The sequence below is a fragment of the Agelaius tricolor genome, unplaced genomic scaffold, assembly GCF_023055355.1.
Source record: "Agelaius tricolor isolate 1412-34295 unplaced genomic scaffold, bAgeTri1.0.p SCAF_6, whole genome shotgun sequence".
Taxonomy (NCBI): Eukaryota; Metazoa; Chordata; class Aves; order Passeriformes; family Icteridae; genus Agelaius; species Agelaius tricolor.
In genome coordinates this window covers 25,330,759-25,345,105 of record NW_027269266.1, presented here as the reverse complement: position 1 = coordinate 25,345,105, position 14,347 = coordinate 25,330,759, and the positions used below count along the sequence as shown (strand labels likewise).

General features: G+C 35.4%; 1 protein-coding gene across 5 annotated transcripts in view; it reads right to left on the bottom strand.

The window, feature by feature from the left end:
- PHF14 (PHD finger protein 14) overlaps positions 1-14,347 on the bottom strand; it is a 162,427-nt gene that overhangs the window by 108,699 nt on the left and 39,381 nt on the right. For all 5 annotated transcript variants that reach the window (XM_071429085.1, XM_071429086.1, XM_071429087.1 and 2 more), the window contains 6 exons: positions 13,774-14,044; positions 13,096-13,202; positions 11,661-11,756; positions 10,019-10,122; positions 8,479-8,610; positions 20-188 (listed from right to left, as the gene is read on the bottom strand). In XM_071429085.1, the coding sequence (XP_071285186.1) occupies positions 20-188; positions 8,479-8,610; positions 10,019-10,122; positions 11,661-11,756; positions 13,096-13,202; positions 13,774-14,044 (879 nt within the window). The remainder of the gene's footprint in view (positions 1-19; positions 189-8,478; positions 8,611-10,018; positions 10,123-11,660; positions 11,757-13,095; positions 13,203-13,773; positions 14,045-14,347) is intronic.

Below are 14,347 nucleotides of genomic sequence, written 5' to 3'. Positions count from 1 at the left end.
CACTGCCACCATCATTTACCGTGTTTCTGATTGGAATTTTCTTCGGTTCTGTTGGCACATCCTGAGGAACAAATTTCACCGGTTCCTTAATTTGCCTCCTTGATCTTTTGGTCCCATCTGGTAAGGTTTCCATGGCAATATCAGCCTCCATATCGCTGCTACCTGCCTGGTCACACTCTGAGCATTGCCTGCAAAGTGGAAGATTTTAAGACTGCAGTCACAAGAGCAGAAGAAGAAACATATTGAAGTGTTTGTATTTAAGATAAATTCAAAAGTCAAAAGTCAAGAAATCAAATGGACATCTAAAATGTACATTTTAAGCAACCAAGCAAAACACAAGTAAGATGTTCTTATTTTCCTGACTGTACTTAACTTTGAAAACCAAGATTCTGAAAGTAGGAATTAATCTTCAAGAAAAATGCCCCCTATTTCATTATTTTTGTTCTACCACATCTTCATTTTTAAAGCTGCCCACTGATCTCTAATCTATTAATTACTGTAGCTGCTGCTGCAGTTTAATTATAGAATTATACAGTGGTTTGGATTGGAAGAGATCTTAAAGATCATCTAGTTCCCATCCCACTGCCATGGGCAGAGGCACCCTCCACTAGACCAGGTTGTTAATCTTTACAATGACATGCTGCTCAATTTATTCCAATGAGAGCATGCTTTAGTGGCAGGGATTTGGAGGACATGTTTGTTACAAAAATAAATTTTAATATGCGTTTCCTAAGGGAGTGGGTTTTAAATCTGAAAAAAATAGTTAGGAGAAAATTACAAATAAAGAAGCTAGAGACATGTATTAACAAACTTGGAACACTAAATTGAAAAAAAAGCCTACTGAGTTTCTGAAAAAAATACAAAATCACCATCAGAACTTCAAAAATTAAGAGATGCCAAAGTAATTCTATTAACAAGATAGGCATTCATCAGGATTTGGTTTTATTTGCAAAAAAATCATTTTATGCAAGTCATAAATGTGGATGTTCAGTAAAAGTATGGCAATGAAAACACAAACATTACACTCACTGGAAGAGCCAGTTTTAATTACTTTTCACACTACACTTCCAATTCAAAAAACTACAAGTCCATTCAAATAAAGTCCAATTCATCACTGTTCTCCTATCAAACATTTTTTTTAATAATACCAGCCAAAAAAAAATCAACATAATGTTGTGCTATTAATTGGCATTAACAGGGATTAGCACATTAAAATTATCTAAATGATAGAGCAAATTTGCTTTGGAAGGAGACAAAACAAAAACCCCATGTATTTAATTATTTGAATTTAAATTTTAATACACATTTGCAACAAGAAGACATATCCATCCTGTATAAACAAAAGCACAAAGTCAGATAAACATGTTGTGTTTGTTTGTGTGTGTTTGTCTATTTGTTGCAATTTACACATTCAACAGGAATAGTTCTCCTGTGAACTTCAGTGAGGGCTAATACAATATCATGTCCATCAATCTTCCACGTTTTCTAGTTCTTTCAAAATAATCCAAGCAGATCTCTCCTAGCTACACCAAAAGACACCAGGAGTCACCATGGTTTGCTACACAGACCAGTGGCTATCAAGTCAGAATAGAATGAATCTAGTCATGGACTGGGTAACAGATCAGTGCAATCCTGACTAACTCAAGAACTTTCTCCTTTAACTTTTCCATACGTAAATTTTAGATAATTGTGACTACATTGTAAAGTTAAAAACATTCATCACCTCTTATCTCAGAAGAATTTAAGACAGGGTGAATAAGACACGTGAAAGTACTTGAAATATTTGCTGGTCTAGAAAAGCAGAAGAACAGGGTAGATTGCAGGAAAGGTATCAGTTTCTCCCCCCTCTCATGTAAGTATGGAGTATTTATGAAAAGCCAAAGCTTTTATGAAAAGCCAAAGGAACACAGTTTATATCCTTTTCAAACAGTCTGGGGCCAGCATACAAAAATATAGTCCTGTATTCTTCCTCCTTGCTCTGGTTACAGAGAAAAGGGGGATTCAGCACTGTTTAATTCCACACCATGCACATCATCACTGGGGGCATGGGTTCGGCAGCAAGTGCTGAGCACCAAAAAGTGAAAACTTGCCATCTTGCTTGGATCTCTCCAGAGAGAAGGTGCTGGCATGAGCTGGCCCCAGCCCTCTCTCCACCATTGCTGGTCCCCTTGGCATCCCAAACCCTCACCTGAGCTGATGCTGCAGAAACAGCCAGACAGAGGACAAAACCCCGGCCAGAGCTGGCAGTGCCAGTGGTGCCAGTGCCGGGCGCGTGGGACTGAGTCAAGCTGGGGAAACGCTGCCAAACACAGCCAAGCACAGCGCTCTGGGAAAACCAATGGGAAGCACGATGCCAGGGATCTGGCTTCTGAGTTCCAGCCTAGCTCTTTGCTACTTTCTTCACACTGGGGCAGGGGAAGGCTAAGCTGCAAGGGCTCTCCTCAGCCTAAAGCCTTTGTTCAGCAGCACTATTTTTGGGAAACATTATTTTTGCTCCCACAGGTGAATACTCTTTTGTGCGAAAAACCCTCTCTCTCTCTCTCTCTCTCTCATATACCTTTTGCATTTAATACTGCTGTGATTATTATTTGCTTTAGTAAATCTCTCCCCATTGCTCCTCCATTATCAGGAGGGGTGGGAGAAAAGGGAGTAGCTTACTTGGAGTTTTGTTCTCTTTGCTTGATAAAATGAGCACACTCCTCTTTACAAGCCTCAGTTTGCTACACACACAGTACTTGTTAACACCTCTAGGCCTTAAGACACTAGAATATAGAAAAATGTATGGTACAATAGCTTTCACAATGCCACTTTTTACAGTTATATGTTTACAAAATTTGTGTGAATATACACACACAAATATGTATCCACATGCACTCAAGTAAATAAGGGCACATAAACCAAACTCCTATTACTTTAAGATTTTATGGAGAAAGGCACTCCAATGATGAAGGAGAGAGAAGCTTTAAGTAACAATATTCTCTCCAAATCTTTCATGTCTCCTTAGCTAGAAGTTACTTTGAGTTTCTTTATTTCCATAAGATGGATGCATTGTTCTTAAAGCTGTCCAACCCACAGCTTTAAGGTGAATTTCTAGTTAGTAAGCATCAGAGAGCACAGCCCTCCACAACACTGCAGCATCAGTCATGTCATTAATTTAGGTACTGGAAAGCACAATTGAAAGTAATTACTATGATCTGCTTATGCAGATGTAAGCAATATCTATGAAAATGTTCAAAAATTCTATGAGCTGTTCTTAAAAAGCATTTATTTTGGTAAAAATATGTCCCATGTATAAATTATAGAAAAGCCTCCATAACTTAAGAGCTGCATTAAAATGACACTGTTATAGGAGAAACAAATAGTCAGAGGGTTTTACAACAGTGTTTGGAGTCAGGAATCCAGTTTCTTGGATCTACCACTCTGCCTGTATGATTTAAATAACTCCCCTTCTTTATCTCTGTTATTACAAGGGAAAGACACCATTTTTCTGAACCTAGGTTCAGACAGTTCTATAGAAAATACCCATGCAGATCACTAAAATCCTGAAGTTTCACTATTATCCTATTTAAATATATATATGTGAAGCATTGTAACTTTTATGTTACTGAGGAAGACACGAAACATCTTGACCAAAAGATGAGGTACTGCATTCAAGTTACCTAAATTCTGTTTTTATGAACAAGCTTGCGCTGAAACAGGTTGTGCAAGTGTGAAAGCAGTCAAAAATGAAAAGCAATCAAAATTACAAAAAGCCTAGATCTAGAAAAGAAAAGCAAAATCATACTATGATGGAAGTGAAGGTGTTGTGTGAATCACATAACAAAACTTCATATAACAACTATATCAAAGGTAAAGGGGGAAAGGAGTTATAAACATGAACTTACAAGCAACCTCTTGATTTACCAGTATAGGCTCTACTGTTAGAGTCAACCATGTCTCATCATCCCTATTACAAAACAGACAAAGCAATTTCTCTGTTAGCTCCCACAGAGCCACAGAAATGCTATTACAGATACACACTCCTCTGACTTGGAAACAATCTCTTTTCAGCTCTTCTTATAGTTTATTTCAACACGGTTCTTGAACTTAAAGTACTCTTCCCATTCTGCTGTTTAATCCCAATATAGTAATAGAAAACAGCCACATGACTTCTTTTTGGCTGTACCACAGTCATGCTCACTTACTGTCAGCTCTTCAAGGACAAGCAGTGAACAGAGAACCTGTCACAGCAGGTCAGCTTTAGAACTACTGCAACAATCTTTGCCTAGCTCCAAATTAGCAAGCATTGCTATGCAGCATAAACAAAACAGCAGGAGAAATGGTGCCAAAGATTCAACTTTCAGTACCCAGGTTTTGTTTTGCTTTTAGTCTAGACTTGCCTAATCTAGACCCACAGGGAAAATCAGAAGCAGGCAATAATATGCCTACTTCTAAAATGTGCCTACTGCTAAAATTACTGGAAGTTTGTTCTATCAAGAACTCTCAGTACTGATTTGAAATCTCTTAATCATACAGAAACTCTGATTAAGCACTAACAACCTACAGAAGAAAAAAGAAATTTGGTGATTTTGTTGTGTCTTCAATCTAACTTGGTATAAGAATCAGAGATAACTTCCCACTTCACAAACATCTTAACTCAGTAGCAGTGAGCTGGGAAAGAGTGTATTCAAATTGCTTAGCAAATACCACTACAGTGCTTCCAGAGAACAATTCTGTCCTTGTGTTTAAAAGGAAAACAAGTGGGCTTTTTTTCAAAAGGAAGACACGGGTCTCCCAGACATGCTCTCTGACCAATCACCTCTCACAATGTTTACAAAGAATTAAGTCACTTTGAACTAAAGAAACATGGACCACAGCTTCAAGATGACACCTAGGCTCTATAAATTACACATGTAAATGATGTAGTGAGGTGGAAAAAAGATAGGGTTCCTTTTATTCTGGAGATAAAAGCAGTTTATATGAACCTAATACAGTTGTCAAAAAGCTTCAAAGAGCACCTTACAGAGTGTAAAGTTACAGAGTTTAAAAAAAAAAAGAAAATTTGCCATTTGCAACAACCTAAACATCCTTCAATTAGGACAAGTGACAATACATAAAAATGTACATTACATTAAATGCATGTAAAAATGTATATTATATTAAATGCATGTAAAATGTAAAAAAATTATCATATAAAATTATTAACTTCATACAAGTTAATAATTTTATATCATTATCCAGTGACTCAGGATGAAGAGGTGCTGGATCAGTACTGAATGAATGAAGTCAGGAATATGAATGAATGTCCAGATACTGCCTGAGTGTTCATGGAACTACTGGTCAGGAACTCTACAGCTCATTCTGTCCTGTGGCCAATATTCCCCACAGCAGTCACCACAAAAATAACTTGGCCTTCTAGAGCAAAAATAAAACCAACCAACCTTAATACAACCATTAGTCCTTGTTTTGTCCATCTCAGTCCCCAATATTTCATATGCTACCAGAAGTTATCACTTTTTTTTCAGCAATCTCATTCCAATAGAAGAAGCTAATCCTTGTTAGTAGCTGCCAAGTATTTTACAATTAGATTTTGATTCATTATATTGTCTGCCAACACTTGTGCATTGCTTTATTACCAGTTAAGATCATTCTCTACCAGGAAAATACATCCAGAATGGCCAGGAGTATAAAAACACACAAGTTGTCAGCAAGAATGATAAGACTTAGCATTATGATAACATGTTAATCAAAAAAATATTCAATTGTTTAAGGAATGGAATTTCTAAGAAACTGAAAATTGCAAATTTTTAAATGGAAGGAAACCACAGCCTTTCATTGTATGGTTAAAAAATCTGATCTAGGAATTGGACTCAATTCTTCCAACTCAGGATATTCTATGATTCTACTTTGAAAGCACAGCATCAAAACAGGCATAAATTAATGCTTTAATGTACTATTATATAAAATAGTTTCTATGTTCTTCATCTCAAATCCATCTGAAATGAGGACAGGCTTTGAACTTACTATGGTATGAACTAGTGCAAGAAGTTATAACTGTTACCTTGAAGAAAACTGTTACGCCTCCGAACAGGGAAAATTCTTAGTGTTAAGTGTTTTAAACCAGTTAAACTAGTAAGCCATGAAACACTGGTGCTCACCAGGTCTAAATTCTTACTATGATTTCACTAAGACTAAAACTGTTAACTCATTTTAAATTTAACACTGAGATAACAAAATATAACTTGTGCTTTCTTCAACAAATTAGCTTTTAAATACATAATATGTTTAAGTTTTTTCTCTTACTATAAACATATAGTATTGGATTTAATTTAACAATTTCAAAACCCTTTTCGGTAAACTGCAATTTAAACTATTAAATGATGAGCATGAAATAGATAAAAAGTATAACTACAAATTAGTCTATGTAACATCACACACATAACCTGTATTACCTGACATTCTCATACACAATATAAAAGGTGAAGCTGATAGAATACTCATTGTTTAAATAAACATAAATTGGTAAAGTACATGACTGTAATCATAAAAACTTTTGCAAGGGTTCAAGTTAGCTATTCTGAGTAAATTATTACCAGTGATAATGGAACAGAAAGGAAAATACAAAGAAACAATTGATTCTTGATTACTATTTTAAAAAAGAACTAAACTCAATATTTTTAACCACTCTTTATTTAAATAAAGTCTTTCAACCTGCCTAGTGTTTCACGGAATTTCCCACTACACCAATTTTATTTTTCTGCTATGTTCCTATTACATCCTATACAAATATCTGAAAATACATGGCCCTCATCTAAAAAATATATGTCCTTTTCTTCATATCTTAATCAAAAGATAAAAATTGTATTCAAAACAGCAGGGGAGGAAAAACCTGCTGAACTCAAACTTGGATTAAGGGTCTGTTCTATGTGCTCTCCACTGATCCTGAAAAGAATACATAAAGGAATGTTCAATGATCAAAAGAATGCAATCAATGCAGCTCAATTTGTCTGCTATCATCTCACACTCCAGAATATGCCTGAGCTAATTAGAAGTAAAAGCCAAGTTTGTGATCTGAGATATAACTGAAGCATGAAATTTACAACAAAGCTAAGTTATAGCTTTGAAATGAAAGAGCTTTACTACCTAACCTGACCTATCCTTCCTTTAACACCTACTGAGAATTAGTCTTACATCTTTTGGACTGATAGCTTTTAGTGAGCTTTTTCAACTTTGTTAAAAAGCAGAATAAAAATCAAATCTCCTGTGTAAATGAAGAAGCTATCTAAAAATTTAAAATATAAAAAAAGCTTCCACATAAAATAACTACTTGGCAAATTTGACTAAAGAGATCAAAAGTCTAACAACACAATACATTAAATAATTAAAAGAAAATTAGGTTCAGGAAAGTATTAGTTGGTGAAAACCTTTCTGAAATTTTCATCTTTTAAATGAAATCTCTATTAATTTGCTAAGCAAATTTACTGAGGTAAATCCAGGTTTTGTAACAATAAGATATACAAAAGAGAGGCCTCCCATTTCATGTACTGGCCATCTTGTTCTGCACACAATCTTCAAAACTAGCCAAAAAGATGGCTGAAGTAAATATTTTGAGCAAGTTCTTTAACAGAAAATTTAGAGATATATGACGAAAAACAGAAACTACTCTTTTTCTGTTAAAATAGTTTTACCGTTTTAGAAGAAATTCTTCTCCTTTTCTGACTTTGTACCTTAACATTCAGACAAAGTGGTGCATGACTCCTCGAGATGCTGTACTCTAACTTCTTGCCAGCTACAAACTGTTTCTGAGTTTGCTGTTTCACATTTCAGAGGAGTTTAAACATGCAGACTGCTAACACTATGGAGCAGAGCAAGCTAATTTTATGACAGTTTGGAAATCAGAATCTCTGCCACCTTATCATTTCTCCACTGCACAACTTAGCTTTTGTTCTGCTCCACAAGCATGAAAGAACTTTAATTCATGGAACTGTAACTGCAGTAAGTACAGTTATGAACATCTATCATTGTGCATTTGAGTCCTAAGACAGCAGTAAAGACAATACTTCCCATAGTGCAATAAAGAGAGCTACTTACAAGTTTATTTAAAAATATTACAAGTATTTGCCTGAAGATCTCAACAGAGAGTTGCTTATCTGAGTCTTACCATAAACAGAAAACCAAGTCTTTCATTTCCCAAAAGTATTAGCCTATAATTTTCTACTGCTATTATACTGCAGTAATAAAATCACAGATGAATTCAAAACCCAAGAAAATTACAGCTATAGCCTATTTTTACACAGTGGCTAATAATGAGAAAATCTTCATAACTTCTTTTTTTTAACCTTGAAACATCACTGCTAATAACCTGAAAAAATAAAAAAAAACTGCTCAAACAATATTAAAGCAATGTGTAATCCACTCAGAATTTGCCAGTGTGTTCACATTTACATCCTACTTTAAGTACAGAGACAGCACAGGACAGCACATTAACTGTGTTCTTACCAGTAACTGTTCTTGGTCTTCCTTGGCATCCTTGTAAGAGGTGGATCCAGGCAACCAAGATGATAATGAAGTTTGCAAGTGTCACACAGTAGCAGCAGGTGTTGATCATGGTTCTTCTTGCAAATTCCACAACTTTTCATGCACGCAGCAGAAAAACATTATAATTACATACTCATAAAGAACTAACTATACACCCCAGCACATTCCCCACTTTTAATACAATCACATGGCAACTTCAATTTGAATTTATCATTTAAGTGCATAATTACTTTTTGGATAAATTTTGGAGGAGTTTTTTTTAAGGAGCTTCTACCTATGTACAGTAAAACCATAAAAGGCTACTAGTCAGAGTTAGCAAAAAATGGCTTTCAATTAAATTTTTGAGGACTTCTAATAAGTTAGTAATCACTCAATACTTCAGCAAAATGAACCAGTGGCAAGTGAAAAAAAATACAACACATGCTTAAACAGAAAATTACGCTGCTAGTACCAATCTTGATAATCAATCACACACTTATGCAGGTAACCACCTTGAAACAGGTCTGTGCTGCTGCTATGCTGGGCAATGTTACTCATTAGAAATTACACTTCCTTTTTGTTATTATTTTAGTGTAATTGAAATCTTACTTATTTTGAAAAAATAGGTGTTCATTGATTGTACTACAACATGGGAAGAACTGAGTGCATTTGAATGAAACAGAATTGGTGAAGCATGACTCCAATTATTTGTGTACATCAAAATTGCCAAATCCTCAGCCCACTGCCACATTTTCAAGATTTCTACCTCATGCAGCACAAAAATTAACTTTTGCTTGTGTAAAAATCATCCTCTTCCCCTTAGCCTTCTAGCTGGGCAAGACACTACTTGCTGTGGCTGGATGTCTGGCTGCTGCTCTCTAGATAAGCAATAGACCATGTCACTCCTCAGCTGTGGTGAGAAAAGAAGAACCTAGATGACATGTGTGTATTTTGCACAGTCACAGTCTGGGATCCTATTACATTTAATAAAAACCCAGTCAGTAGCTTCACAGCTTATGGAGGAGGAAAAAAGCTACAACAGAGTAAGTCAATACATTTCATAACCTTGGGAATTAATAAAAAAATAGAAGTAGGGAAATTTAGCACAAGCAAAAAGTGAGAATTCTTACATGGACAAGTGTTTTGTGCATCCAGGAATCGTGACTGAACAGCATCATCACTGTTCTCAAAACCATCCACTCAAATGACTGCATTCAAAGAACAAAGTGCAGGTAGTTTTCACATCAAAAAAACAAAGGACTCTTCTACTTCAGATGCAAGGAGACAGTTTTGTCCTTAAAGCACTGCTTTCAAATTAGCAAAAAAACCCAAACTTCACTCATGTGTGATAGGGTGAAGAATTGACAACTACTCAACTTAGCCTTCAACAGTAAGTAAAAATGTGTCAACAACTTTACAGCATTTTAATTAAAAATGGAAGTAAACAATTTCCTCAGAACACTTCTCTGAAACTATAAATTACTAGATACTCTATCTATGCTGTCAAAGTTAAATTACTTGCCTATAAAGTACTGCCGGAAGTGTAGATGCCTTTTGTGCTCCTCCTTCCTTTTTACTCGGTTTCCTTTCCTTAGGAGCCCGTAAAATTGCTGGTATGTTCAATTTCTATTGGATTTGAAGAAATGCAATACACATGAGTCTTGAAACTTTTAAAGAATATTCCTCTCATCTCAATGCACGAAGAACAAGACACATAAGTAGGAGATTGCTTAGCTAACTATTTTACAGACTACACATTTTATCCCACTATGATTCTGTAATATAAAGTAGTCTTACAGTCATGTTTTCAAGTCAGTAAGAAACATACAGAAAGACTAGCTTTTAAAATTTTTCCTCAAGCTTCCAATATAGGAATGGACAAGGATGCATTTCTCTAGGAAGCGGAAACAAGCAATGGCAGACTGCTGAAAGTTGCAGAATACTGAGGCAGTTTATTTTCCCCAGCATCACAGCTACACTGGTGCTCGACAGGTTAATTAGAAAAATTATCTTATTGGACCAAGCTCTTCACAAAGCAGACGAGACCCTTGTTGGGTTTCTACTATCTGCAGTGTGCTGGCTTCTCAGACAGCAACCATCTATCAAAGTCGTTTCTCAGCAGCCCCATGGGTCTGCATCTGTTCAACCAACTGGAAAAAATGTCATGCAAGCTGTGTAAATGAATTCTGCTCAGCTTTTCTTTCCTTTTTTTTTCAAATTGAGTAACATTTGCATCAGGAACTATATTTGCGAATACTTACTCAAAGGAAGGAAAAATAATCTTGGTTTAAAAGATATGTTATACAAGAATTCTTCTTTGCAAGTAGGAGAGGCAGGCAGACAAATGGAACTAGTAAAAGGTTGCATATCTTAGGAACTATTACTGCATAAAGAAAGTGTAAGGTTTGTTTTTGGAACAGCAGCACAAACTCAACAGCAACAAAGGGTGTACCAAAATTGTGAATAATTGTATGTCTGCATTTCCAGAGTGAACAGTTTCTTCAATCTTAAATCATAACTGGAAATCATTGCAATCTCCCTCTCAAATCCAAAATGTCCATTGACATTTAATATCTCTGACATAAATATATATGAAAACACTGCAAAAATCTTCACTTCTCTTTTTTCCTGTATCAACGGGAACAAAGATAATTGCTGTCAAAAGGAAGTAACCCACATCTTCTGTTGTCCTAGATATTTCTATTCATTTGATCAAAATATTTTCCTCTGCCTAGTTACACATCATTACATACACACTGCACTTAAAAGAATTTTTATCTCATAAAAGCCATCAAGAGTTAGCTTATTATTTGAAGCCTACAGCAAATAAAGACAACTGGAGACAAAAACAGGAGGATTAACTCATGCTTCATGCTAAGGTTCATCACAAATGACAGGTCAATCACTTTTACCAAATGAATGAATTTTGCAAACAAGCACACTATTACAACAACAGAATTAGACTACATGTTCCTGGTAGGTGGTTTGCAGAAGTCTAGGTACTTCCATCAGGAAGCATTATCCCCTCAGTAAAGCCTGGGTCTGATCAAACCAAATAAATTTATTTGGCCATAGAAGTGGCAGAAACTAAAAGGCCTATTCTTGGAAAACCTGTTCTGCTGTTGCTGTTTTTTTCTGTTAAGGGGGGCAAGGAACCAACCAACCTGTCCAATGATTCTACCCAGCAGAGCCCAAATTCCTTGCCCTTCATTTCGCAGTTTTCCATTCATATTTTGTAGCTCTTCCAAGGACTCACACAGCTGAAAAATTAAAGGAAAAAAAATAGGCAACAGGAATGAAAATCTATTAAGTGTTTTTAAATAAAATTTACTCAGCCTCTTACTTACCAAGGGTGCATTAATTTATTGTGGGATTAGAAAAACAATGAAACTCATATCAATATAGCTGAGATCAGTAGAACCATTCATTAATTTAACAGAAGTAAAACAAGAATCCAGAGCAACCACTTGTTTTGTAAAGTACTGAAGTATTTCAGCATGGAAATAAGATTTCATAAAATCAAATGGAAAGCAAAACTAAAATACAGGAATATCTTATATGTGATGTCCACACTACTTAGGCAGCAATATTGTAACAAGTGAACATATAAACGAATCAAAACTTTCTTTTGCCACACTCACAGAAAGAGAAGATTTAAAAGTAAAGGCTGTAAACAAAAAAAAAAAGGTTTCTGTTTCTTCTGGAAGTAACTGTTAGGTTGTGTATTTTGGGAGGTAACTGTAATTTGTTTAAAATCCCCAGACACAATTTTGTTTCCCTTTATCATCCCTGAGCAGTTCACAAGGATCTGCTGTTACATTTTCCATATGTTCTCACTTAAAATACACACCAAACAGTTTAGGAATTAATATAAGTCATTAACTATTAATATATAATCATTAACTATAACTTAATAGGCTGTTGAATTCAGCAAGAACTGCAGCATGTCACAAAAGGTACAGTATATCTTTGTTTCAAATTAACTTAATATTAAAATAAATAATTATTTTGTAAAAATGCAAAAATTTCTTTTTTTAATCATAATGATGAGTTTATAAAAAATTACATTAGCAACATTTTAGGGAAGCAAAGCCATAATTTATGGGCATCAAATTTGTTATACCCTAAAAAGCATGCAGAGGACACTGTGGAGGTGTGAATACTGATTATTTCTGTCTGAAAAATTAGTCAAGTCATTAAACCTAAGGCCAACTGGAGTTGTAGTTGACATAAATAAATAAATAACACTCTTGAGTATCACAGATTGCCAGTTATCAAGTGGGGCTACAAGCAGAGAATCATGCAGGTTCAAACAGATCCATGTGCAATTTGTTACTGGAACTCTCAGTAGGGTCAGTTAAAGAACTTGGGTCCAGTCAAGATATCACATTTTAGAAATTGGTATTATTTGTATGGGAGAAGACAGACTACTGAATATTTTTAAAAGAAAAAATAAGTGTTTAAATATTACTTTTAAAAGATCAATAGTTTGCATCTTACATTTTTCTCCGAATTTTTTCCATGGAAAGGAAAATTCTATCCAAGTTAATAGCAGCAATACTAAAATGGTACAAGGGTTTATCACCCCTTTTTCTTTACCTTATTATACTCCACATGAAGCTTTTCTTGCTCATTTTCTAACTTATCTTTGATGTTTTTCTGTTCAGCCATATTCTCCTGGATTTGAATCATGCGCATATTTCTCTCTATTTAAAAGAAAATGGCATTATTTCCTACTCTTGAATATACATTTTCAAGTTTTATGCACTAAAAAAGTGATGCAATCTAAAGTAAAAAACTGTAACAATACAAAGACACAAAGCTATGGCCTAGAGGTTTAATACACACACTGAGTAGAATGAACAGTCCTAATATTTGTATTTTGCTGCATAAACATCGTAGCTGTTTAAATAATGAACTTTGATCACCATCTAGCAAACAGTCAAAAAGTCATGCTATTCCACATAGAAATGGAGGAGAATTTAAGGAAAAAATATTATACCAGAAGTTACCTACTCCCTTCTTATAGACAGTTCAGTCTCCTGTTTATATGTGAAAGATTTTATTCTTTTCTGAAGTGCCTTTAAAAAAAAAGCTTTTTGCGTAAACAGAGACTCCAAGCAATAATATACCTGACCTAAAATGAAGTCATAATCCATCTTTATCTGCTATAAACAATTAAATACAATGAAAATAAAAAAGCCAATGAAATAGCACAGCACAATCCAGCAAAGTGGTACCTTTTTATTGAGAACAATAAGCTATTTTCACCCTTACCAAGGTAATAATTCACAAAGTCAGCAGTGAGAGCTGGTTGTTTATGTTTTCTTCTTCCATCAACACTGGAACTTGTATCTGAAGTATCCACTGGGAAAATGTCTGTGCTGATTCCCATCAGCTCGGCCTTGCGCATGAGTTTCCGTATGGCCGAAGCGCTGCTGGTCAGCGGCCGCGGCAGCTTCTCCCTGGGAACCCAGGCCTGCGGCCGGGTGGTGCGCGCCAGCTCCGCCTTGGCACGGTACTGCTGGAGCCTGGCATTGATTCGAGCCTGCAAGGAAGAATTCCACCAATTAAAAACATCAAGGAACGATTCAAAATTCGTTTTGAGTTATAATTTGGAACACATCTGCATTTTATTTTCATTTTAAGCGTTGCACAACCTAACCAATGCCATTTTCACTCCGGAGCTCTACAACTCAAGAAAAGATGTTGATACAGACATTCCATTTTACTTCAAAGTGCATACACAAACGACATTCTCCTTTCACTCGAGTTTTGGAGCTATATACACATTTCTTGATGAGAATTCCCCATTGATGAAAGCAACAGATGACTGCTGTCTTTGAGACAA